The 27,522-nt window shown below is 41.9% G+C and overlaps 1 protein-coding gene and 1 pseudogene across 2 annotated transcripts in view; both read right to left on the bottom strand.

The window, feature by feature from the left end:
• The window catches only part of IFNAR1 (interferon alpha and beta receptor subunit 1), a 33,770-nt gene extending 12,958 nt beyond the window's left edge, over positions 1-20,812 (bottom strand). For both annotated transcript variants that reach the window (XM_033232357.1, XM_033232358.1), the window contains exons 1-6: positions 20,599-20,812; positions 9,313-9,436; positions 4,600-4,775; positions 2,322-2,479; positions 2,068-2,209; positions 388-502 (exon numbers count right to left, since the gene is read on the bottom strand). In XM_033232357.1, the coding sequence (XP_033088248.1) occupies positions 388-502; positions 2,068-2,209; positions 2,322-2,479; positions 4,600-4,775; positions 9,313-9,436; positions 20,599-20,674 (791 nt within the window). In that variant the 5' untranslated portion in view covers positions 20,675-20,812. The remainder of the gene's footprint in view (positions 1-387; positions 503-2,067; positions 2,210-2,321; positions 2,480-4,599; positions 4,776-9,312; positions 9,437-20,598) is intronic.
• LOC117095713 lies at positions 9,466-10,371 on the bottom strand (annotated as a pseudogene).
• Positions 20,813-27,522: the final 6,710 nt, after the last annotated feature.

Below are 27,522 nucleotides of genomic sequence, written 5' to 3'. Positions count from 1 at the left end.
TGAGATCATTTTAAGGACTCATGGAAGAAGAGAGTTCTGAAGAAAAACATCAGGGTCAAGTGTAAGTGTTCCAGATTGCGGAAATAACACACGCAACTAGCCACATTTTTTTTTTTTCTTAAGCCAGGAAGAACCCCAGATATTAGAATCCATCTATTTTACAAGTGAAGAAATTGAGGCCCATGGAGGTTAAGCGATTAGCTCAATGCCATCCAGTTAGTTACTGGCTGAACTGGGGTTAGAAATGAGATTTCTCATGTTTCCAATATATCGTACCCACCTCCCAGTCGGTCATTCTGTGTGCAAGGACCTGGTGACTGAAGCAGAGTGAAAAGAAGCATAATCAAAACAAACTGGGCAAAAGGAAATTCATAGAATAGAACTTACTGGAGCCACTGAACTTGAAAGGTCATGTTTGCATACGTATAATCCCATTTAAGAACATAGTTCTGATTTTGAACAATGACTTCTATATTTTCTGGTGGAGGTAGTTCATTTTCAACTAGAAGCCAAAGAACAGATAAAAAAAGCATACATTTTTACTCAAGTGAGATAACTGGCAATAAGATAAAGGCTCACATTTTATCATTATAAGGTACTAGTTAAGGACGGTTTGTATTCACACTGTGTAATACTACGCAGTCATTTGAAAGATGACAGGCCAGGTGCAGTGGCTCACACCTGTAATCCCAGCACTTTGGGAGGCTGAGGTGGATGGATCACCTGAGGTCAGGAGTTCAAGACCCGCCTGGCCAACACGGTGAAACCTCGTTTCTACTAAAAATACAAAAATTAGCCAGGCATGATGGCACACACCTGTAATCCCAGCTACTTGGGAGGCTGAGGCAGGAGAATCACGTGAACCTGGGAGGCAGAGGTTGCAGTGAGCTGAGACTGAGCCACTGCACTCCAGTCTGGGCAACAGAGTGAGACCCTGTCCCAAAAAAAAGAAAAAGAAAAAAAGAAAAAAAAAAGAATGCAATAGATGGCTATGATCAAATGAAGAATGTAACAGATCTGTATTGACTGATATAGAATGATATCCCCAACAAACTGGGTTAAGTAAGCAAGCTGTAAAGTACAACTAGTAAGATTTTATTTTGTAATTTAAAAAACAAAACCCAAGAAACTGTGGATCTGTATATATGCTTACGTAAGCCCTGAAGAAAGTTGTGAAAGGATATACACAAACTGCCAAGCAATGCTTACCTCTGGTGAATGGAATTGGGGATAAGAAGGGAGGAGGAAAAGACTTCACTTTAAACCCTTCTGTAATGTTTGATTAAAAAAATAAAGCAAATGAAATTTACAATTAAAATAAACAAATCCCAGCTCCTGTCCTTGACCTTAATTATTGGAAAGATGTTACTGACTAAACATATCAGGATGCTTTCCTATTTTAACATCCCACGTACAAAAGTATGCTTGCTGGAAGAATAACTTGTCTACTATCAACTACTTGCCCCCCTTTTCTTCCCATTTGCAGAACTCATAGTTCAGCTACCTCCCGCTTTATGTGGATTCTGAACAAATGAAAAGTTTTGTCATTACAAAATATTTGAACTTTTTTTTTTTTTTTCTAAGAAGGAGTCTTATTCTTTGTCCGACTTGCTCCCCACTGGAGTGCAGTGGCGCGATTTTGGCTCGCTGCAACTTCCACCTCCCAGGTTCAAGGGATTCTTGTGCCTCAGCCTCCAAGTAGCTACAACGACAGGCAGATGCCATCATGCCCAGCTAATTTTTTATTTTTAGCAGACATGGGGTTTTCCCATGTTGGTCAGGCTGTTCTCGAACTTCTGGCTTCAAGTGATCCGTCTACCTCAGTCTCCCAAAGTGTTGGGATTACAGGCGTGGGCCACTACGCCCAGCCTGAACTTTTAAGTAGAATTAATTTTCATTACTATTTGAGACAAAAATCCCAAATAACATTTATTTTGCTTATGTAAATGTTACAATGTTTTAAACATATATTAACCTATCATGTAAACTTCAGCAATATGGGAAAGATGCCAAAATTGACAATTTGTATATATACTTACTGAAACTAAAACAAAACACCTTCCTTACCTGTGGTCTTTATACAATGTACTGGACTATAGACACCAATTTTCCGTGACGTAAGTAGTGCTGCTTTAACTTTTAAACAATAAGTAGTCTCTGGTGAGAGTTTATAAATTTTATGTCTGGAATAAATATTTTCAATCCTTTCCTATAATAAAAATATAAGTTGGTTCTTTAAAAAAGTATAAAGTCAAATTTTAGGATTAATTCACCTAATTTTTCTCTCACATCGATTAAACAAAGGTAAGAATAATGCTTACTTCTACACTTGAAGAGTTTTTCCAGATAACTAAGCTATATGTAAAGCTTAAACCATCCAAAGCCCACATGACACTATCTTTTGTTCCAGGAGGAGAGATGTGTATCACTATTGCCTTATCTTCAGCTTCTAAATGTACTTCCGGAGGACCAATCTGAGCTGCAAAAAAAAAAATCAAAACAGTTACTTTGGAACTTTATTAATACAATGCCAAAACCTTCACTCGACAAAAATAATTCTGAGCACTTACTATGTGCCTGCCACTTCTGGGAGTTAAGAGCACACAGATAGCACAGAAAGCTGTACGATCATCAGTGGAGGGATACAGAAAGAGAAGAGGTTCAATGACTGAGCCCAGCAGTAGTCTAACACTGAAAAGTCGGGAAGATGAAGCGATCAGTGAGCAGAGGAGAACCAGGAAAGAGCAGTGCCCTAGAGATCCAGTAAAGGAAAAACTGAGTGATGACCACATCTGTGCTACTGAGGGATGAAGCCAGAAGAGGACTAGGAATTTGCTTGGCATTGTGGAGGCTGCTGTGACCTTGAGAACAATGTTTTTTTTTTTTTTTTTTGAGATGGAGTCTCGCTCTGTTGCCCAAGCTGGAATGCAGTGGCACGATCTCAGCTCACTGCAAGCTCCGCCTCCCGGGTTCACGCCATTCTCCTGCCTCAGCCTCCAAAGCAGCTGGGACTACAGGCGTCCGCCACCAAGCCCGGTTAGTTTTTTTTTTGTTTGTTTTTGTTTTTTACTTATTTTTGTATTTTTAGTAGAGACAGGGTTTCACCATGTTAGCCAGGATGGTCTCAATCTCCTGACCTCGTGATCCGCTCGCCTTGGCCTCCCCAAGTGCTGGGATTACAGGCGTGAGCCACCGCGCCCGGTCAAAAAGAGTGGTTTTAATAGTGATGAGGAACAGCATTTGAATGGAGCGGACTGAGAGGGAATGGGAAGGTAAGTAGCATAGAAACGGAGTACAGATCATTCTTGGTAAAGGGCAGTGGTTCTCAAGCCTTTTGGTCTCAGGATCCCCACCTTTTTTTGATATATGGTCTAGCTCTGTTGCTCAGGCTGGAGTGCAGTGGCACAAACACAGCTCACTGCAACCTTGATCTCCCAGGCTCAAGTGATCCTCCCTCTTCAGCTTCCTGAATAGCTGGGACTACAGCTGTGCACCACCATGCCTGGTTAATTTTTATATATTTTTTGTAGAGATGGGGTCTCACTATGTTGCCTAGGTTGGTCTTTAACTTCTGGCCTCAAGTGATCCTCCCACCTCAGCCTCCCAAAGTATTGGCATTAAAGGTGTGAGCCACTACACTCGGCTCCTTTACATTCTTAAAGGAATTATTGAGAATCCAAAACAGCCGTTATTTATGTGGGCTGTATCTTTTTATATTAGCATATTAAACATTAAAACTGGTAAAGTTTTCAATCCATTTTAACTAATTAATCCATTAAGAAATAACAATGGACTGGGCTTGGTTTCTCACGCCTGCAATCCCAGCACTTTGGGAGGTTGAGGTGGGCAGATCGCCTGAGGTTGGGAGTTCGAGGTCAGCCTGACCAACATGGAGAAACCTTGTCTCTACTAAAAATACAAAATTAGCCAGGCATGGTGGCACACGCCTGTAATCTCAGCTACGTGGGAGGTTGAGGCGGGAGCCTCACTTGAACCCAGGAGGCAGAGGCTGTAGTGAGCCAAGATCGTGCCATTGCACTCCAGCCTGGGCAACAAGAGCAAAACTCTGTCTCAAAAAAAAAAAGAAAAGGAAAAAGAAATAACAATGATAAACCTATTTTATGGTAACAAACATTTGCCACAAGGAACATAAAACTTCAGAGTGGTGCTATTTTACATTTTTTTCCAAATCTTTTGAATGTTGGGATTCATAAAGAAGGCAGATGAATTTCACATTGAATTCTACATTAATCAGGACCATACCACCACATCACACATCAAACAGCCTCTTCTGGAAACTCCACTGTGAATACAAGAAAGAACCAAAATAAAAAGGGCAAGGAAGTCTTAGATTTTTCATAAATATAGGTTTGTCTTTATGGCCCCTGAAAGGGCCTTGAGGACCACTCTTTGAGAACCACTACTACAGGGAAAGTAGGAAAAATGGAGCCATAGCAGGAAGAAGATACAGGTTTAAGGGAATTTTTGTTCTTTTTACAAGATGTTAGATTTTGCATCATGTAAATGAATGGCTTGGAAAGTGAACTACTCTGGCAATATTTACTAAAGAATATAATTCAGCTAGCAACTTTGTCTTACCTTTGCGAAATGGTGTAAATGAGTCAACCTCATACCATGAAGAAGTGTTTTCTTTTTCTGCTCTTATACGCAATTTAATTTCTTCATAAATGTTCAGCTTGAGCGAAGAAAAGTTGCATTTGGTACTAGTAATATTCTGACATCCAGGCAATTTTATCCAATTATCCATCCCAGGTCTTTAAAGTAAAACAAACAAATGAATGAGTGAGCAAATGTATAAATATAAGTGTCAAATACTTTCTATTTACTGGTTTAAGAGTTATTTCTTAACTCTTAGTAACTCTCGTTTAAGAGTTATTTCTATTTTTAGTTTAAGAGTTATTTCTTCTACTTGAGCTAATGCCCTATTAACATTTTAGGGTACACCCTTCCACTCTTTTTTAATGCTATTACTTATAAAATTGAATTTTAAAATACAGTTCTTTATATAATTTTGTGGGTGGTTGCTTTACAATTTCAAGGAAGCAGAGAAATAAATGACCCATAAGGTAAAAGTGGATTTAGTATGTTGGCTCTGTTAAAAATAGCTGTGTGACTTTTGGTAAACTGTTTTGTCAAGTTTCTGGATCTTATCTTCCTTATTGAAAGTTGGGAGCCTGGTCAACATAGCAAACCCTGTCTCTATGAGAAAAAAAAAAAAAAGGCAAAGGAGGGCATAGTGGCATGTGCTCATAGTCCTAGCTGCTAGGCAGGCTGAGGTGAGAGGTCATTTGAGCACAGGGGTTCAAGGCTGCAGGCTGCCATAGGCTATGATCATATCACTGCAATCCAGCCTCAGCAACCGAGCAATACCCTGTCTCTAATAAAATAAAATTAAATAGAAATTGGAGAATTGGATTGGATGATTCCTTTCTGACCTCCTCCTATGAATAGACTTCCCTAAGAAAGACCTCAGAATCAGTATGGTTTCAGGGTTTCCACAGCCCTCTCCAAAAACCATCCCTTCTGCTTGCCTGTCTCCGTAATTTCTTCTGTTACATCATCAGAACCCGCTTAAAACGTTTACATAAACAAATTAATTTTTGGAAGTGGAACTGGCCAATCAAAAGGCTGAAGTGAGTGATTGATATTAGATTATTCCTTTTGAAAAAGGGGCAAACATTAAGAAATCAAGTGGGCAGGGGGTGCCTAAAGCAGAAAAGGACATGTTGCCCAGAAAGAGCTTGCAGGGAAAGTGAGGGATAGAAATGAACTTAGCAGATTTCATTTTTTTTTTTTTTTTTTTGAGACAGAGTCTCACTCTGCTGCCCAGGCTGGAGTGCAGTGGAGCAATCTTGGCCTACTGCAACCTCCACTTTCTAGGTTCAAGCAATCTCCTACCTCAGCCTCTCGAGTAGCTGTGATTACAGGCGTGTGCCACCACGTCTGGCTAATTTTTGTATTTTTTTTTTTTTTTAGTAGAGATGGGGTTTTGCCGTGTTGGCTAGACTGATCTCAAACTCTTCATCTCAGGTGATCCGCCCACTCAGCCTCCCAAAGTGCTGGGATTACCGGCGTGGGCCACCATGCCTGGCCAATTTAGCAGATTTCAAAGCTTTTACCTATGTTAAGCCCATCGACTGTAAAAGTAGCTGGGAAACTATCTTCTGGGAAGGCATGTTTGTCAAGCCTAATTCATTAGCTGATTTATTTATTTTTAATAATATCACAGATGCCATTTTAAAGATGATTTAGATACTAGAAACCAGAGATAATACCAAAATAATTTTGCTGCTGAACCAAATACAAGTCTACCTTATTTTTCAAAACGGAAACATTTTAAAGAAATTACTAAAAATATACACTAACATATGAAATACTTCATTCTTGGCCAGTTTTCACTTCCACTTTACATATCTGAGGCCTGAGATTAGAGCTGGCATTAAAAATATCTTAAACATTCTTGAAAAGGTTCCACATCAGAAACTATTTCTAAAAATCCAGAAACTCTTGTTCTAAACAGAAAACCTTATCAAAAATTTGAAACTTAATATAATTTCAACCCAACCTCACTGTTCACATCTGTCTTTCCTATTTCAGGAGATGCTGATGCATGCTCCATTAAAATTGTTTCACATCTAATCAAGATATTGCAGCAGAAGCTACTTTTATATTTTCTTAAAAAAATCATTATTGGCTGGATGCAGTGGCTCACACCTGTCATCCCAGCACTTTGGGAGGTGGAGGCGGGTGGATCACTTGAGATCAGGAGTTCGAGACCAGCCTGATCAACATGGAGAAACCCCGTCTGTACTAAAACACAAAATCAGCCAGGCGTGGGGGTGCATGCCTGTAATCCCAGGTACTTGGGAGGCTGAAACAGGAGAATTGCTTGAAATTGGGAGGCGAAGGTTGCGGTGAGCCAAGATTGCACCATTGCACTCCAGCCTGGGCAACAGAGCAAGGCTCCAACTCAAAAAAAAAAAAAAAAAAAATCACATGCAATAATTAGCTCAGAACAGAATATGAAATATGAATATGTAACTAATGTAATATTTACTTCATGAAATCTGTTGCTTAATATAATTTCATGCCATCTTTGCCTCTCCTGTTCACTGAGGCATTCTAAGCAGTCAGAAGAGTGTTTTGCATGAAATATATTCAATATTTGTTGGGTTTTTTTTTTTTGAGATAGAGTCTTGCTCTGTCATCCAGGCTGGAGTGTAGAGGCATGATCTCAGCTCACTGCAACCTCTGCCTCCTGGGTTCAAGCGATTCTCCTGCCTCAGCCTCCCGAGTAGCTGGGATTACAGGCAAGCACCGCCACATCCGGCTAATTTTTATATTTTTAGTACAGACGGGGTTTTGCCATGTTGGTCAGGCTGGTCTCGAACTCCTGACCTCAGGTGATCTACCCGCCTCGGCCTCCCAAAGTGCTGGGATAACAGGCGTGAGCCACCATGCCCAGCCTTTTTTAACTTTTTAATAACAGCCACTCTGACCTGGGGGAGACAATATCTCATGGTGGGTTTTGTTTGCATTTCTCTGATGATTAGTGATGTTGGCGATTTTTTCATAAACCTGTTGGCCATTGTATGTTTTCTTCTGAAAAATATCTATTCATATCTGTTGCCTACCTTTTGAAGGATCTGGGTTTTGTTGTTGATTGTTTGAGTCCTTGGATATTAAGCTCTTATTGGATGCATATTTTGCAAACAGTTTCTTTACACAAGTAACATTAAATAAGGGTATCTGAAATAATTCCTTCTCTACCTAAAATAGTTGTTCATAAGGAAATTCCAAACTAAGGGAAAAAACAAAACTGGTAACCAAAATCAAAGTTCAATTTAATGAAAATCTCTAGAGATAAAAAATTTTAAATGATCAATTCTGAGAAAAGTCATATATGAATTTGTGTGTGTGTGTACATATATAGTGTGTATGTGTATGTATACACAATGTGTGTATATGTATATATACAGTATGTATATATATAGTGTATATATGTATATATACAGTGTGTGTATACATATGCATACACAATTACTGAAGCTGTGAGATACATATCCCAGTTTTAGTTACAACTCGAGAACAATAGTGTCACAGCTGTGGCTGAAGTGGTGGGGTCCTGATTACGGAGGGCCTAATGCCTTATTTCTTCACTGCCTGCTTTTTCTTGGACAGGGGAACATGGTTAGCAGGTGGGGCCCCAACACATAACCAGAAGGCAAAGTATTGTACTTCCTGATCTGTGTTTCCTTCTATATTCCTCCTTCTGCCTGCCTCTCCTCTTGAATAATTAAGTAGAAAGTACTAAGGAAGAGACATCAACACTCCAGAAAAACTGAGTCTTTAGAAATGCAAGGTCCAATATATTGATTTTTATTTTTTTATTTTTTTATCTTTGAGATGCAGTCTTGCTCTGTCTCCCAGGCTGGAGTACAGTGGTGCAAACTTGGCTCACGGCAACCTCTGTCTTCTGGGTTCAAGCAATTCCTCTGCCTCAGCTTCCCAAGTAGGTGGGATTACAGACACGCGCCACCATGCCCAGTTAACAATATACTTATAAAGTGTATCTAGGCCAGGGCAGTGGCTCACACCTGTAATCCCAGCACTTTGGGAGGCTGAGGTGGGCAGATCACCTGAGGTAAGAAGTTTGATATCAGCCTGGCCAATATGGTGAAACCCCACCTCTCCTAAAAAATAAAAAAATTAGCCAGACATGGTGGCACGTGATTGCAGTCCCAGCTACTTGAGAGGCTGAGGAAGGACGATCGCTTGAACCTGGGAAGTAGAGGTTGCAGTGAGCCAAGATTGTGCCACTGCACTCCAGCCTGGGTGACACAGCAAGACTCCATCTCAAAAAAAAAAGGGTATCTAAAATTAAAATATAGTATATCATGGAGATAATAGGAAAGCCTGATCACAGGAAACCTTGTAGCCTATTCCAAGGTCTTGGATGGGCCTTTTGGAGTACTATGCCATATCCTCAAGATACACCCTAGTTCAGATCCCAACTTATATTGAAAGAAGTTGGAACACCCAGAAGAAAGAAGGAATGGCTATGGGTTAGAGATGCTGTCTACCACCCCCATCCCCAATTTTTTGCTTCAACACCCAAAGATGTATTTGACTAAGTCTCTACAGAAACAAAGTTAAAAATATTATGTAAACTAGACATAACATTTCTAAAAAATAGAAAAACTAAATACTTTCCAAATCTGAAAATTATGGTGTTAAACTTGTAAAAATTATTCAGGTCATTCTGACAAATCAGTAAGTAGAGTCACATACTTTTGATAATCGAACGAAAAAGTCACATTCCCGACAGATTCATCACTCCTGTTCCACCTCAGGATAAACGTGTCATCTATGATGTCAACCTCTACTTTTTGAGGAGATTTTAGATTTTTTCCACCTATAAAGGCAACAAGAAATAAGAACATTATATATAAACTGTATAGATATTCTAAATGTTATTCTATCCCCCGCATCCCTGATTAAAGAATGAATACAGTAAAATATAATGAAGTATATTTTTAAAATCTAAAAAAATCTAATGACTGCTCCCAGCACAGGGATGCTGGTAATTACATTTCTGCATCCGAGAGAGCTGAAAAAAAAGTTGGCTTTTTTTCCATTTTGAAAAAGAGTTGTCTTCTAATTAAAAAATGAATGGTCTCTGCATAAAAATAGAATTTTTTTTGGCCTTAGAAGTGACACTGATGAGTCACTCTTATGATGAGGTTCAACTGTTTTATGGCCTCAGTTTGATTTCACATTGTATGTTCAGAGATAGATAGAGATGCTTCTTGATTTACAATGGTGTTACGTCCTGATAAATAAGGGTGAGTCCTAGGGGCAATCAAGTGCTGGCTTCCTCCCTGCAGTACTCCTTGTGGTAACATCGTCACAAATAATTGACCAGTATCAGGAGGAGTCACCTGCCCAAGCAGTGCCTCTGAGCCCTGGGTAGTACCAACAGCAGCTGTACTCCCTGATGTGGTACCCCCTGCCCCATCTCCCACTGCAGGGGTGGGAAAGTATAGTGTATCTCAGCAGCTGTTCCCTCTGTGTTAACTGCATCATAACTGGTGTAAGCACCCTGGATCACCACCTGGGTCATGGACTGAGTGGCAGGATAGCCACTGATGGCACCAGTGCCCTCAGTCTGGACATCCAGCTGCCCCTCACACACCTGGATCACCCTGCGCATTACTTGACGCTGGGGTCAGGGAAGGCGGCAGCTGACTGGATGCTGGTAACAGCCCCACTGGCTGGGTCTTTCCCAGTAGCCATTGCACGTGCCTGAATCTGCACTGTCCCCTCTGTCTAGTGCCCTTTCATTTTACCTTTCAGGACTTCCTTAAGCATTCTTTTTTTTTTTTTTTTTTTTTTTTTGAGGCGGAGTCTCGCTCTGTCGCCCGGACTGGAGTGCAGTGGCCGGATCTCAGCTCACTGCAAGCTCCGTCTCCCAGGTTTATGCCATTCTCCTGCCTCAGCCTCCCGAGTAGCTGGGACTACAGGCGCCCGCCACCTCGCCCGGCTAGTTTTTGTATTTTTAGTAGAGACGGGGTTTCACCGTGTTAGCCAGGATGGTCTCGATCTCCTGACCTCGTGATCCACCCGTCTCGGCCTCCCAAAGTTTCTTGCAGGGGAGGTCTAGTGGTAATGAACTCCTTCAGCTTTTGTCTATCTAGGAACATCTTAATTTCCTTATGCTTTTGGAGGGCAATTTTGTCGTATACAGGGTTTTGAATTTTGTTTTGTTTTTCTTAGCACTTTGAATACACTGGTCTCCAAAGTATCAGATAAGAAATCTGCTGATAATGTTATCAAAGATCCCTTGTGTATGACAAGTCACTTCTCTGTCTTTGGCTTTCAAAAGTTTGACTATGTTTCTTGGTGTGGTCTCTTTGAGATCACTGTACTTGGAGTTTGCTGATCTGTCCAATGCTGAGAGTGGGGTGTTCAAGTCACCAACTACTATCATATTGGAGTCTATCTTTCCTTTTACGTAGAGTAATATTTACTTTATATATCTGAGTGCTTTGGTGTTGGGTACATGTATGTTTAGAATTGTTATATCCTCTTGCTGAATTGGTCCCTTTATCATTATATAATAACCTTCTTCATCTGTTTTTACAGTTTTTAACTTAATGTCTTTTTAATCTGACATAAGTATAGCAATTCCTGACAGCTTTTGGTTTCTATTTTATTGGAATAACTTTTTCCATCCCTTCAATTTCAGTTTATATGTGTCTTTATAGGTGAAGTGGGTTTCTTATAGAAAGCATATAATTGAGTCATTTAAAAAATATTCATTTAGCCAGTCTCTTTAAGTACAGAATTTAATCTATTTACATTCAAGATTATTATTGATATTTGAGCACTTACTTTTGTCATTTTGTTAATAGTGTTCTAATAATATCCTTTGCTCCTGTCTTCCTCTCCTATTATCATTTGGTTTGATGGTTTTCTCTAGTGATAAGGTTTAATTATTTTCTCTTTCTCCTTTGTGTATCTGCTCTATCAGTGAGTTTTATACTTTTCCATGTTTTAATTATACTGACTACTCTCTTTTCACTTCCAGATGTAGGACTCCCTGGAGCATTTCTCATAAGGCTGGTAGCAGTGATGAATTCCCTCAGTTTTTGCTTGTCTGGGAAAAACTCTATTTCTCCCTCATTTCTGAAGGATAGTTTTGCTGGGAATAGCATTCTTGGCTGTTTGAGTATATCATCCCATCCTCTCCTGTACTGTAAGGTTTCTGTGAAGAAATCTGCTGTTAGCTGAACAGGGATTTTCTTAAATATGACTTGATGCCTTTCTCTCGCTATTTTTAGAATTTTCTGTCTTTGACTTTTGACAAGAGACAATAGTGTGCTTTGGAGAGAACCTTTTTGGGTTAAATCTATTTGGGAATCATTGAGCTTTCTGGATCTGGATGTCTGTCTCTCCAGACTTGGGAAGTTTTCAGCTATTATTTCATTAAATAGTTTGTATATGTCTTTTACCTTTTCTCCTCTTTCTGTAACTTACATAGTATGAACATTTGTTCCTTTAATGATATCCCATAAGTCTCGTAGGGTTTCACTTGTTTTTTCTATAACTGAGTAGTATCAAATGATATATCTTCAAGTTCAGAGATTCTTTCTTCTGCTTTACCAAGTCTGTTGTTGAAGCACTTTATTGTATTTTTAAAATGTAATTCACTGAATTGTTCAACTGCAGGATTTGTTTGGTTCTTCTTCACCATGTTTTGATTTTTTTGTTGAAATTTTTGTATTGTGAATTGTTTTCCTGATTTGTTGAACTATTTATATTTTCTTTTTCCTTTCTTTTTTTTTTTTTTTGAGATGTCTCGCTCTGTCACCCAGGCTGGAGTGCAGTGGCCGGATCTCAGCTCACTGCAAGCTCCGCCTCCCGGGTTTACACCATTCTCCTGCTTCAGCCTCCCGAGTAGCTGGGACTACAGGCACCCGCCACCTCACCTGGCTAGTTTTTTTGTATTTTTTAATAGAGATGGGATTTCACCATGTTAGCCAGGATGGTCTCAATCTCCTGACCTTGTGATCTGCCTGTCTCGGCCTCCCAAAGTGCTGGGATTACAGGCTTGAGCCACTGCGCTCGGCCTGTATTTTCTTGTATCTTGTTGAGTTTCCTTAAGATCATTAGTTTTAATTCCTTTTCCAGCAATCTGTTGATCTTCTTTTCATTGGGCCACCATTAGAGAGTTCTTACTTTCCTTTGGTGGTGTCGTATTTCCTCGCTTTTTCATGTTTTTGTGTCTCTGCATTGATAAGATAATTACCTCTTCCAAACTCTACAAACAATGGCTTTCAAAGACAAAGTCTTTTATTAGCAGTTGGGTTTCAGTATGCTGGTTTCGAAAGGTGTGGTGACTGTTTCCTGACAGATGCAGTGATATGGTCTGCATGCAGCTGCTGTACCTGTGTTCAATGTCATTAGTAAATGGGTGCCTCAAGGGCCTAGGCTGCAGAAGTTTGTGGCAGTGGTAGTGTAGGTTGTTAATGTCCTCAGTGTTGAAGGTTTTTAGGATCCTCCTATTCTTGTCTTCCCCACAATGGGGAGACTTAGCCAAGGGGATACCTCTTGGTATCAGGTCTGACAGGGGCTATATATAGGCAGCTGCAGCAGCTCTTGATTCCAGGTGAAGGTGCTCAGAGTGGCTACTGGGCAAAGGTCCTAGGCTCAGGATCTCACAAACCTATTGAGACACTTGGTTCCTGAGGTGGGTTTGCTCTCCGTGGCAGGGGTTGGACGCAGGTTGCTCACAGAGCCAGGATTTGTGACCTGGAGGTGCTTCCTGGCAGCTCAGGCCCAGAGAACGGGTTGTAGCTTTGATTCTACCCCTCTGGAGGTCAGGGCATAGCAATGGCCTGACTATAAAGAAGGGGTTCCCTGGAGGTTTGGGCCTGGGGAGCAGGGCATGGTTTTAATTTGGGAACATGAGCTAATAGGGCTCAGTGGCAACACAGGTCCCAAAGGATGAGGCACCATGAAGTCATAACTTTAAATCTTGGACTAGCTGGGGATGAGTGGTGCCCCAGACTGTGAGACCAGGTGTAGCTGCAGCAGCAAGTACTACAAAATGGTGGGGCATAGCTATTATTTGGGCTGGGAATGGGGGTTAGGGAACAGCACAGTGATGACTCTCACTCAGCAGCTCAGACTCTAGACTAGTCCAGCTCCAGGGAAGCGGGGTACTACAGTTGTTTGGCCTGTAGAACAGGGTGTCTCAGCTGAGCCACTGCTCTGTTTCCCTGAGACATAGCGTACTACATCAGCTCAGCCCTGGGATGCAGAGCTGCTTGGCTTGAACAGGACACTGATTCTGCAGGGAGCGATGTGCTCCTTCAGCTGAGGCCCGGGGAATGTGACTGTTCTGGGTGGTTCAGGCCCTGTTTCCCTGGAATGCAGTATACCACTTCAGGTTAGGCACAGGGGTGCATGACTGCTCTGGGTGGCCAAGCTACTGTGTTCCCAGGAAATAGGATGCCGCTTCAGCTCTAGCCCAAGGGAGGTGGGGTAGAAGTAGGTGGAGTAGTTCTACCTCTACTTGGCCCCACAGGGAAGGGTGTAATAGCTGCTTAAAGTTTAGCTTAGGGATGTTAAGCCATCAGCCTGGGGAGGTTCAGATGAAAGGAAGCCATGTCTACAAGTCTCCGAAGCAAGACACACTCCAGAAGTAGTTCCAGTTCCAAGATGGAGTGGCACAGTAGCTGTGGGGGCCACAGCAGGTAGAGCACAGTGTTGGTTCCTTCTCTGGAGGGAACGCAGCTATGCAGACTCTAGGCAGCTTCCTCAGCTTGGCTTAGTTGCTGTCCAGACTCTAAGGAACCCCAGTGGTGAGATCTGTTGGTGCCCATGGTGTAGCTGGGGGTTACTGGGATCTTCGTATCTCCTTGCCATAGGAAGAAGCTCCTCCTGGTTCCCAGATGATCCTAGGAATCCTGGTATTTCCTCCCATTCTCCATGTGGCCATCCCACTTTTCTCTGCTCATTAGGATTTCTGTTACTTCTTTGATGTACTCTAGCACTCTTAGTTAAGTTTGCTAAAATGTAGTTGTTTATTTGTTGCTCTGGCTGTCTTATGAGGCAACGAGCAGTAGAGGCTTCTAGTTGGCCATCTTGCTAACATCACTCTCCCAGACTACATTGTGTGTGTGTGTGTGTGTGTGTGTTTTGCTTTGTTTAATTGCTGTTTAATTGTTGTTAATCCTGTGCCAAGGATCAGCTTGAACTATAAACTTAAGGTCTCTCCTGAGCCTTTCCCTAGGTATGTACAGTGAATTTCTAATTTTCCCCATAAGTGCAGTTGTTTTTATATGTTCTAGTCTTTAGTATCTGACTCCCAAAAGTGAAAGAGAAAAATGAAGCAGAGGGAGATTTCTGGCCCTTTAAATCCATGGGGCAGGGGAGTGAGTGGGGAGGGGGATGTAACAATGAGTAAGGTGCAACAACAACAACTGCCCATCTCTTTGCACTTTTGTGATGAGAAGGAGCAATGAGTAATCAGAGCACAGATCCCACAGATCTGGATGGTGGGTTTCTTTGTGCTCACCTGATTCCTGTAAGTTGTGTGCAGGTTGCTCTAATAACATGCATAGCTGTCTGCCAAGGGTTGAGAGGTGGAAGATGGGTAGCTGCTACTGTACTAAGAGCTCAAATAGACCAAAATTAACTGCAACTTACCATCTAAGCCTGCCCTGCCCCTTGGAAGTTGCAAGCCTTCAATAGACTCCAGAGTTCCAAAATAGTTACATCAGATTCTGCCAGTAGTTCTTGTCTAGGTGAGGAGACAGATTCCTGTTGCTTTCTACCCTGCCATCTTTCCAGAATCCTCAAAAGAAGTTATTTGTAAAAACTGCTTCTTTGTGTTAAACACAAATCTCAAACTAGATTGCAAGTTCCTTAAGGGCAGAATCTATATCGTTTCAAAGTTGATTTGCATTTTTTCAGAGTATCCAGCATAATGGTGGGCTCACAGGAACTCCTTTAATATCACAAAGGACTGATCTTTCACTTTGATACGCTATATATATATATATTTTTATTTTTATTTTTATTTTTATTTTTTTTTTAAGACGGAGTCTTGCTCTGTAGCCCAGGCTAGAGCGCAGTGGCCAGATCTCAGCTCACTGCAAGCTCCGCCTCCCGGGTTTACACCATTCTCCTGCCTCAGCCTCCCGAGTAGCTGGGGCTACAGGCGCCCGCCACCTCGCCTGGCTAGTTTTTTTGTATTTTTTAGTAGAGACGGGGTTTCACTGTATTAGCCAGGATGGTCTCGATCTCCTGACCTCGTGATCCGCCCGTCTCGGCCTCCCAAAGTGCTGGGATTACAGGCTTGAGCCACCGCGCCCGGCCTAAGCTATATATTTTTTAAAAGACCAGCTTTTAAATTTATTTATGGTTCCTACAATATTTCTTTTACTTCTGCCTTGGGGCAATCATGTTATCTCATTGTAGACTTGTTCTACCACAGGGGCTCCCATATAGAACTTTCTTAATTGAGACAGCTTCTTGCACTTTCCAGTTAGATCTTATAGTATGGGGTCAAAAGGGTAGACATCTGAGAAAACACTTTCTGATTTTTTTTTTTTTTTTTTTTTTTAATTTAAGGTGATACCCATCAGGTCTCCCCATCCTCAATTTTCTGTTTCATACCTGGAGTCTCTAAAACTTCATCCCTGAATAGAATACATCACATCCCCTTATCCCACTCTAGAATTCTTAACTTGCTTCTCATCCATTTGTTAGAATTTATAGATTCTATTCAGCCAAAGGGTAGCAACTGGGTTTACAGACTTTAACAAAAGATCTGATGGCATCTGTAGTATTTACAATATCTTGTGCAGAATATTATAATTCTAGTAGTTTCGGGCCTTGAGACAAGAATAGAAAATGTTATAGGGTACAGCTAGCAATTTCCTCAGGGAGAAAAAAAAAAATCCTTTACTGCTAAAGGAAGGAGACCCTGAAGTTACAAGGGTAACCTCATGAAGGCATGTTGGCACTTGGAAGACCAACGAATAACTGACTGATAAATGGACAGGGGCTTGGAAATAAAGTTATTAAACAGGATTTTAGTTTTCACAGATTTTGCTCTGTTAGTACTGGCAATCTCCTTTTAATAATTTTTTCATAAAATTATTGTTATGTAACATTAACATACAATATATTAATTTACTAGTATATTAATGTGTCTTATATTAGCATATTAACAATTATTACCCCACATGTAAATGTATAAATGGACATTTAATCTAATATATAAATGTATTTATAATTTTGGTTGCTTTCAACTTTTCACATTCATCTTGATGACCAAAATGGTGTACTATATTTTTAAGTCTGATATAAATCCAAATATAGGTATCTGTACAAATATGTAAGTAAATGTCTTCCCATATTTTTGATAGTTTTCTTAATCTAGGGTCCTAGAATTGCATTTACTAGGCTAAAAGGTATATTTATACAACTTCTGAAAGAATGAGCAACATTATAATCTCACTGAGTTAACTTTCAGGATCAGCTTGAGCTGTAAACTTAAGGTCTTGAGTTTTAAACATTCCGTTTTGAACATGATTATTTCTTTAGGGAAAAAGTAGGTAGTTGCGTAAACCAAAAATAAAATTCTAAGTCCCTTAACCATCAGAATGGATCCCTTCTCTTGACCAAGGGCATTCCAAAATTAACCTGAAAAACTACTTCAGGCCAAGATGGGAAGGCAGGTTTGGCTATGCCTCATTATACCCTCCTCTCTTCTGGAATTCAGAAAAAGCCAACCACCACTAACATCAACACAGACCTTAAGTTTCACAAGAAACAGTTACAATCTATTCTCTCTGAAGCCTGCTATCTGCAGGCCTCATCTGCATCAAGGGTGTTCACTCTTTTGGCTTCCTTGGGCCACACTGGAAGAACAATTGTCTTGGGCCAAACATAAAATACACTAACTGATGAGCTAAAAAAAGAAAAAAAGAAAAGAAAAAAAAAAAAGAAAAGAAAACAAACAAAACCCCTCATATTTTAAGAAAGTTTTACAAATTTGTGTTGGGATGGATTCAAAGCTGTCACAGGCTGCATGCAGCCAGTGGGCTGTGGGTTGGACAAGTTTGATCTGCATGATAAAATTTTGGTCTCCACAACCCCTTGGGACATCCCAGACATTCCTTTCTATTGATTCCAGGTTTTTAGATAATAACTCTTTCAAGCAATTATCAATCAGAAAATCTTTAAATCTATCTATGACCTGGAAGCCTTGCTTTTTGTCCTGCCTTTCCAGATCGCACCAATCAAATGTACATCTTCGATGTACTGATTGATATATTATGTCTCCCTAAAATGTATAAAAGCAAGCTGAGCCTTGGGCACATGTGGCCAGGACCTCTTGAGGCTGTGTCATGGATGCATCCTTAACCTTGGCAAAATAAATGTTCTAAGTTGATTTGAGACCTGTCTCAGATATTTTTGGGCTCACCGTTAACTGAAAGATACTGATAATTAGGCCCTTAACATACAAGTGGACAATCAGGAATTTAAATTGTTTGGCCTTTAGGAAAACAGTCTAGTCTGGTTAAGCCCCGGGGCTCTTAGGCCAGACCCAGGGTTGACTTCCCCACTCAGCCACGGACTGGCCTATACAGCCTCAGGCAAGTCACTTGATCTCTCAGTTGCTCAGTTTCCTTGTCTGTTAAATAAGGATAACAGTATCTACACGGCTCTGAAAGCTTAATGAGTTTATACTGTTAAAACACTTAGATTAGTGCCTGGCACACAGTTAAGAGCTTAAGAAATGCTAAATGCCTATAAATTATATCTTGCCACCTGTCCTCTAACCTAATTTTAAATTAATTTCTTAATGCATACCCTCCTGGAATGTCAATTTTATATGAAAATTCTGGGAAAGCTCTTTTCACATCAAACGAAACATGAGTTTAACGCAAATTTTTCATAAACAAAAGACTTCAAAGAAATTACTACGGGATGCACTGGGACCCTAGTACCCACATCCTAGGAAAAATATACTACATATTTCTGGAAAAGTTTGAGAAATAGTATATCATGTACCACACAGGTATATGGTTTCCTAAGACAACAGGTAAGTATTTTGAACTCACTCGCAGGCTCACAGACCACCTGGACTCCTGCACTGGGATGCTACCCCTGATTCTCTTTGGGTACCCCTCCTCACTACAAAATTACCTCTCAGTCTCTTATCAACTTTATAATAGTTGCGATTTCCTCATGCATCCCAGATAAGTATGAAGGATTTCAGCAAATTAGCCTGGTGACGCCCTGCCTTTGTATTTTTCTTTTACTATTTTTGTAAAAGAAAAAAAAGAAAAACTCAGGACCTCTCCCAACTTTCTTACACAAAAGGGAAGGTAGTTAAGCCCAGAGGCCAAGTGACTGCAACACCCTCTTCCAAATGAATGGCTGTTACTAGCACAATGCTTCAGCCAAATCCCCAAGGAAAGATAAAAAGACTCAGCCATCTGCGAAGGACTACTCCCACAGATCATTCCTAAGTCAATTATTTGCTGGTTTCCCATAAACAAGGGGATGCCAACTGTAACTTCAGGTCTACAACCTAAGTCTAGTTCCTAAAACTAAAGTCTAAAGTATAAATAGACCGCGTGCGGTGGCTCACGCCTGTAATCCCAGCACTTTGGGAGGCTGAAGTGGATCGTTTGAGGTCAGGAGTTCGAAAGCAGCCTGGCCAACATGGCAAAACCCCATCTCTACTAAAAATACAAAAACCAGCCAGATGTGGTGGTGTGCACCTATAATTCCAGCTACTCAAAGAGGCTGAGGCAGGAGAATCACCTGAACCCGGGAGGCAGAGGTTGCAGTGAGCTGAGATCACACCTCTGTACACCAGCCTGGGCAACAGGCTGTCTTCTCAAAAAAAAAAAAAAAAAAAAAAGTATAAATAAAAACGTCTTCCCATATTTTGGACAGTTTTCTTAGTCCTGGGTCCTAGAATTGCATTTACTAGTTTAAAAAGTGTGAATATTTTTATGACTTCCGAAAGACTGAGCAACATTACTATCTCATTGAGAAAACATTTCATTGAGTTTTGAACATGATTATCTCTTTGGGGAAAAAGTAGGTAGTTTTTGTAGTAGTATGTAAACCAAAAATAAAATTCTAAGCCCCCCAACCATCTGAACGGACCCCTCCTCTCAACAAATGGCATTCCAAAGTTAACCTGAAAAACTAATTCAGGCCCTCCACACCGACAACGTCAATTACAAGCTTATCTTCTCAGGTGCAAAACAAAGTCAAAAACTCCACCTACTCAGAGGCATCTGCATAACTGACTCCCTTTACTCTCTTTTTCTGTTCAACACACTCATGGTATCTTAAAATACAGATTTCTTGGGCACTAACTGAAGTGTCACAGAACTATTTGCCTTACTGCCTCACTGCCCCACCTCCTGAAAACCTCTGGAAAACCAGTCACAGATGCGTCTGTGGCTCATGTTTTTCCCCGGATGCGCCCTGAAGCAGGATTAGTAAACCTCGGATGCGCCCTGAAGCAGGATTAGTAAACCTCGAGGACTGAGAATTATGCCTGTCACTCCGATTGTCATTTCTTATTGGCCTGTATGAATCCTGAGGGCAGAGAAATCCTGGTCACACTTAGCTCACTCCCCCGTGGGACTGGGCGCCTATTTACCAGATTGAGGAAATATATTTCGGGAAATGTTTTGTTTATTATCAAACAGGCCAGCTGAGCCGCAGTACCTTCCCGGAAAGAAGCAAACTCGAACAAGGCTCTGGCACTGCCACTTCACGGGGATGGGGACCCGGGCGCGCCCAAGGACCGGTACACGCGTCACAGGCAAGCGGCGACAGAGGACCCAGAACACCACTTTCTCCTGATTGATTTTCGAGCCCAAGTCGGGTTTAATCTTTGCCGTGGCAAAGAGGATCGAAGGTTTTCCAGGCTGGGCGTCTGTCTCCCCCAACACCATCGCCGCCCCGGTAGCCCAGCTGCGCGCCCTATCCAGGCCCTGCGCCGAGACTCTCCTCCCCGCCTCTCACCTGCGGCTGCGGACAACACCCATGGCGCCAAGGTGACGAGCACTAGGGTCGTCGCGCCCAGGAGGGTGACCATCATATGGGAGCCGCCGCAGGTCCCACCAGTCACATCTCCGCGAACGCGCCACTCCTCTTAGCTTCCTTTGCCCCCTCCTAAGCCACACCGCCCCTCTGCGCACGCGCTGCCCCTCCTAGCTCTCATCGCCCCTCTGCGCACGCGCCTTTCCCTTGGCTCGCACCGCCTCTCCGCGCACGCGCTAGTCCTCCGCGCACGCGCCTTTCCTCGTAGCTAGCACCTCCTCTCCAAGCTCCCATTGCCCCCTCTGGTTGCACCACGCCTGTGCTCCAGCGCCTTAGAAATGGTAGGCCTCCTGCCTTGTCTTCTTCCAAACTCTTTCCGGTCAGTGGCCGCTCTGGCGCAGTTCACCATCGCATTCCAGGAAGACCCCGCCTCACGGGAGGCCTTGACTTTCACAGGATCGCGGCACACACGTGCGCAGACCCAGCGACCTTGGAGTTCCTGCGTGTCTTCCCCATGTCTGCAGTCGGAGGGCGTGGGTGGGGTCCGGGTCATGGCCGTGCGCTCTTCGTCCTTGCCCTTCTCCGCCTGGGGCGCTTGCTGACCCTAGAGCCTTGGATAGTGGCGTTGGGAGTCCCCAGCGGCCTGGGAGCCAGATGAGGCTGGAAGGAGGAAGTGGCTGAGCGACCAGACTGTTCCTGTGTGCAGAGCGAGAGCGGGGCAGAGGCACTCGTTTTCGGGGCGACTTGGCTGAGGGGCGAGATGGTCCCTTGGAGAGAACTGCCACGGGCCCTAGGCCGAGGGGCTCCAGAACAGTGGTCGCTAGGCTTTGGTCGTCGAGCTTTATCCGTAAACAATTCGAGCCCACCGTTCGAATGATTATTTAATTAAATTACTCAGTAATAGATCAAGTGCATTGTGAAAATATGCAAAATAAAATTTAAATGATGAGATAATCAAATAATTGGTTGTTATAACAACCAAGCAATTAATTAGCGATTACATAATTAAGTGAATGTTTGTAAAGAACAATACAATGGATTTTTTTTTTTTTTTGCTTTTTTTTTTTTTTGAGTCAGAGTCTTGCTGTCTCCCCCGGGCTGGAGTGCAGTGACGCGATCTCGGCTCGCTGCAACCTCTGCCTTCCGGGTTCAAGCGATTCTCCTGCCTCGTCCTCCTGAGTGGCTGAGATTACAGCGGTGCGCTCTTACGCCTGGCTAGTTTTTGTATTTTTAGTAGAGATGGGGTTTCTGCTGTGTTACCCAGGCTGGTCTGGAACTCCTGACCTCAAGTGATGCGCCCGCCTCCGCCTCCCAAAGTGCTGGGATTGCAGGCGTGAGTCACCACGCCCAGGGGAAATATGCCTGTTTTAAAGAGGTCTAATTTACGTATCATTAAAGTAACCCAGTTTGAGTGAATAATGATTTTTAGGCAATCTATCCCGTTGTAGATATCGTTTTAAAAACCTTGAATTATTACTTTATGATTCATCGACTTGGGGGTTTGATTGAGTGTGTCAGTACTTCATTTTAACAACATCAAAGGTGGAAAAACACCCCATGAAGACAGGCCAAATGGAAGAGGAAAAATTCCTGGTTGCGATTACAAAATCATAGTTATTTTAAAAGCCTTTCAAACGACTCTGCATGTTTAAATTAAAATGTCCATTTCCTGCTGCCCAAAAGTTCTTGCAAACTAGTTGGAATAGGATGCATTTTTATATTTGGAACAATGAGCTCAAAATGACTGAAACGTTTCATTAGATTTTTAAACACATTGGCAATTTCCTCCCCTCCTTTTCTTCCTTCTTTCCTTTCCTAAAATTTTCGTAGTCTTCCCCATCTTAATACAACCTGTTCTGAACATTGAATTGTATTTTAATAAAATTGGATTGTGCTTTAATAAAATTTGCCACAGCTGTGACACCCTGTGGTAAGCACTTTGTGTACTTTAGTTTCAGCTTCTTTGTTATAATAGCTTAAGGATAAGACATGAATTAATTTCCCCTGTGGTGCTAGCTCTATGACCTTAACCCAGAACCTCCTTTCTCTCCTTAATTCTAGTCAAAACGGTCCATTAGGGTTTTTCCATACAGCATGTTCTTTTTTACTTTTTTTTGGCGGGGAGGGGAGAGGGAGTCTTGCTCTGTTGCCCAGGCTGAAGTGTAATGGCATGATCTCGGCTCCCTGCAACCTCTGCCTCCCCAATTCAAGCGATTCTTCTGCCTTAGCCTCCCAAGCAGCTGGGACTACAGGTGTGCGCCACTGCGCCTGGCTAATTTTGTATTTTTAGTAGAGATGGGGTTTTGCCATGTTTGCCAGGCTGGTCTTGAGCTCCTGGCCTCAAGTAATCCGCCCACCTCAGACTTCCAAAGTGCTGGGATTACAGGAGTGAGCCACCACACCCAGCCCCCTTTTTACTTTTTGCTTGGAAATAATTTCAAATTATAGATAAGTTGCAAAAATAGTAAGATAACTCCCACATACCCTTTGCCCGGATTCAGCAAATCATTAATATTTTGCCGTATGTGCACTCCCTCTTTAAATACACATACAAAGTCATATATGTATGTTACTTATTTTCCTGAACTTCTTTAGCTTTCTTTAATCCAGAGTAATTCCCTGGCCATTGTCTTTCATGTCATGGACATTTTTTTGATTTGGGGATTTTTGTTTTCCTTTTATGAAAAACACAGGCCAACTATTTTATAGAATGCTTCTCCAATTTGCACTTGTCTGATGGTTTCTCCTGATTAAGTTCAGAGTATGCGTACCGGGCTGTAATTCAACATAAATTGTGTACTGTCCTCAGTCCATTCACAGGCACATTAAGTTTATTGGTCCCTCATCTGTGATGTTAATTTTGATTATGTATCAAAGTATTATAGTCCCCATTGTATAGTTACTATTCTGCCCCCCATAAACCCCCCCGACCCTACCTCCTCCAGCTAATTGGTGGGAAGACACTCGGAGATCCTGCAAATATTCTGCTGTTCATCAAACTTTTCTTCTAGAATTAACATCCATTAATCATCCTTGCCTGAACTGTCCTACCTGTGACAGTTATGAAATGGTAACTTTTCAACCCTGACCCTCTCACTACAAATATTAGTTGACACATTTTAAGAAAGAGCTTTTCTTTCTTTCCATTTTTTTTTATTTATTTATTTATTTATTTATTTATTTATTTAAGACGGAGCTTCACTCTTGTTGCCCAGGCTGGAGTGCAGTGGCGCCATCTCGGCTCACCTCAACCTTTGCCTCCTGGGTTCAAGCAATTCTCCTGCCTCAGCCTCCCAAGTAGCTGGGATTACAGGCATGCGCCACCACACCAGGCTAATTGTATATTTTTAGTAGAGACGGGGTTTCTCCATGTTGGTTAGGCTGGTCTCGAATTCCTAGACTCAGGTGATCCGTCTGCCTCGACCTCCCACAGTGGTGGGATTACAGGTGTGAGCCACTGCGCCTGACCTCCATTTATTATTGTTATTATTATTATTTTTTGAGACGGAGTTTTGCTCATTGCCCAGGCTGGAGGGCAGTGGTGTGATCTCGACTCACTGCAACTGCCTCCCGGGTTCAAGCATTTCTTGTAGCCTCCTGAATAGCTGGGATTACAGGCGCCTGCCACCATGCCTGGCTAATTTTTTAGTAGAGACGGGGTTTCACCATATTGGGCAGGCTGGTTTCAAACTCCTGACCTCAGGTGATCGGCCCGCCTTGGCCTCCCAAAGTGCTGGGATGACAGGCGTGAGCCACTGCGCCCGGTCTCCATTTATTATTAGTATAGACTCAAAGATTCTTATTTTATTTCGTTGGTTATTGTTCATTGCTACCTTTATTTAAATTTTTAAAATGAATATACAACTTTTAGAGGAGTGTTAGGTTTACAGTGTGGAGAGTTCTTATATACCCCCTCATCCCAAGCCTGCTTTCAGTTTCCCGTTAACATTTTGCATTGGGGTGGTACATTTCTCACAGCTGATGAACCTATACTGATACATTATTATTAACTAAAGTCCAGAGTTTACCTAAGAGTTCTCTCTTGGTGTTGTACATTCTATGGGTTTTTACAATGTATAATTGTTACTGGTAGAAGACATCCCAGTTACCTGCACAGCGAATTCGACTGAGGGGCATAAAGGCAGAAAAAGAGACTGAGGCAAGTTTCAGAGCAGGAGTGGAAGTTTATTTAAAAAGACTTTAGAACAGGAAAGAAAGGAAAGTACTCTTGGAAGAGACCCAAGCGGACAACTTGAAGGACAAGTGCAGTGTTTAACTGTGATTCTAGGACTCACATGCCGGTCCACTTCTGTGGTTTTGCATCCCTTTCCCACGATTCTTCCCTTAGGGTGGGCTGTCCGCATGCGCAGTGCCCTTCTTACGCTTGGGAGGTGAACAGGTACATTGTGTTTAGGAAGTCGTGCACATGCCCATCTGAGGATTTCTTCCCTTTTCCGATGGAGTGCCCCCGGAAGGTCATACTCCGCCATTTTGTCTCTTAATGTGCCTGCACAGGGTCACTCACCAAATACCGGAGATATTGGTGGAAGCTCTTTTTGCTTCTCCCTGGCGCCTACATTCAATTAACACTCTAATGTAATAGCTGTGGACCATCAGGAGATAATTTGGCACTGGGTGCTGAATTATTTTTAGAGAGGCAATGTGATTGTTGAACCTGACATTCCTGTGGGTGGGGGAAGAGCCCTCTCCTGCCCCTCTCATGCCTAACCACCTGCAACATAATGTCATGTATCTACCATTACAGCATCATACAGAGGCATTGCGCTGCCCTGAATATCTCTTGTGCTCTACCAATTCACCCTCCTTATTTATTTTAATGCTCAAATTGTCCCAGATTTGGCCAGTGGCAGTCACTTCAAGCTGACTCTTGATCCTTTTGCTAATACGCTCATAATTTTTTCTAATACTTCTTTACTTTCTAGCACAAGATGTTCCCAGTTCCTCTTACATTTTTCCTGCTCAGCTCTAAAATCAGCCATTTCTTCAAGGGGCCCTGTTTTTTTTTTGTTGTTTGTTTGTTTGTTTTGTTTTTTATTGGGGAATGGTATTTGGAAACCAATATATAGGCACTAAAACTTTTTGTTTTACTTAAGGAAGTAAATTACTGTTGAGTATATATTTTATCTTTCCCTTTTTGGCTGACAAAGGAAAAGTTCCTTATGTGTTTCACTTTTTGGAAAAAGACATGTTAGAAACATCTGTGCTTTAGAGCATGTTTCCATATGATTACATGGCAGATTTCCCACACTGAGATTGAACTCTTGTTTCTTCACATCTTCAGCCGTATTTGCTATACACGGTCCAACACTATTGCTGACTAAGGAGTGTATTTTAGTTTGTCATCATACTGTAAAAAGAAGAACAAGGGGCATGTGGCTTTTTGTCTTTTGCTATTAAGAAGCCCCAAAGCAGTTTCTAAACACTGTCACCAACTATGAAATTTTGTAAAGAACCAAAGCGAATGAGTATCATATGACTTTAAACAGTTTTGAAAAGAAATTGTGGGGATTTGCTTTTCTGGAAAATGTCTTCCTAATGTGATGGCTTCATATGGTGATTAGCTAGTATGTCAAGGCTGCTGTTACCTTATTCACTTGTGTATTAATAATACTATCTTTAATTTCCAATTTATTTGCAAGAACATTGTCACATCTATTTTGTGAGCATTAATTTAGTTAAAACTAGCTAACAACCTGTAAACACACATCAGGCCAAGTAAATGGCTAGACATAGTCACCAACTCCAAAAGTGTACGAGTAGAAGCATCGCTGCACGTTTCCACCTTGTGAGTTTCTCACTGTGTTCTCAAGTGTGTCACACATCACTGAATGTGACATGTGATCCTCTGGCATTTGGACCAAGTGAAGGTGCTTGTGCTAGATTATATATCAAATATCAAAAGCTTAATTTATTTATTATTTAAAAATGTAAATAGAATTTCATTGCACTTCAGTGGACCCTGTATTCCAACACAAACCCCTAGGGTAGGTGCACCCTGGATTAGAAATCACTGCTTTAGAGCTTTCCAGAAGAATAAATTCACTTCTTTCTGGTAGGAGAGGTTGGTAGATGAAACGAGAAGAATCCTAGCTGAGTAGTAGCCCAGTGGCACAGACTTTGAGGGTGTACAAACACTAGCTCCAGGATGCTCAGGAAGGAATCTGAGCAGTTCTTCTCTGGAATCTCCAGAATGTTTTTCTCCATGGTGCTTTATGATCCTACACCTTTCCTCATCCCAGTAGGCAGGCAATTCAGTAAAAGATAGTAGTGAAGCTGGCACAATGGCTCACACCTGTAATCCCAGCACTTTGAGAGGCTGCAGCAAGAGGATCACTTGAGCCCAGGAGTTTGAGACCAGCCTGGACAACAAAGTGAGACCCCCATATCTGCAAAAAATACAAACAATTAGCTGGATGAGGTGGCAGAAGCCTGTGGTCCTAGCTACTCAGGAGGTTGAGCCGGGAGAATTGCTTGAACCCCGGGAAGTCAAGGCTACAATGAGCCATGATCACACCACTGCACTCTAGCCTGGGTGAGAGAGGGAGATGCTACTTCAAAATAGTGATAATGATGATGATGAAGAAAACAGTGGGAACACTAAACTAGTTTAGTGGCGAGGGATATAGATTGCAGCAGATAACCTGGAGTAAGAGATGTTCAAGGGGAGGCAGAGTATAAGTAGGAGATAGGAAGAGAAGAGGGATACATCATTCTAAACAACGGGAACAGCATATTTGAAGGTCTCATCTGTGTTCACATAGCTTGAGGAAAGATTGAGTGTGGCTGCATGCTCACTGCATACTGAGAAAGAAAGATGTCTGTTTTTAAGCAGTAACATGGAAGACAGCCATACAGCTATATGCCTTTTCAAATGCTAACTAAGTA

Source organism: Trachypithecus francoisi, unplaced genomic scaffold (genome assembly GCF_009764315.1).
Source record: "Trachypithecus francoisi isolate TF-2019V2 unplaced genomic scaffold, Tfra_2.0 Lachesis_group14, whole genome shotgun sequence".
Taxonomy (NCBI): domain Eukaryota; kingdom Metazoa; phylum Chordata; class Mammalia; order Primates; family Cercopithecidae; genus Trachypithecus; species Trachypithecus francoisi.
Note: the sequence above shows the minus strand (reverse complement) of the source record. Positions and strands in the feature narration are given on the sequence as shown.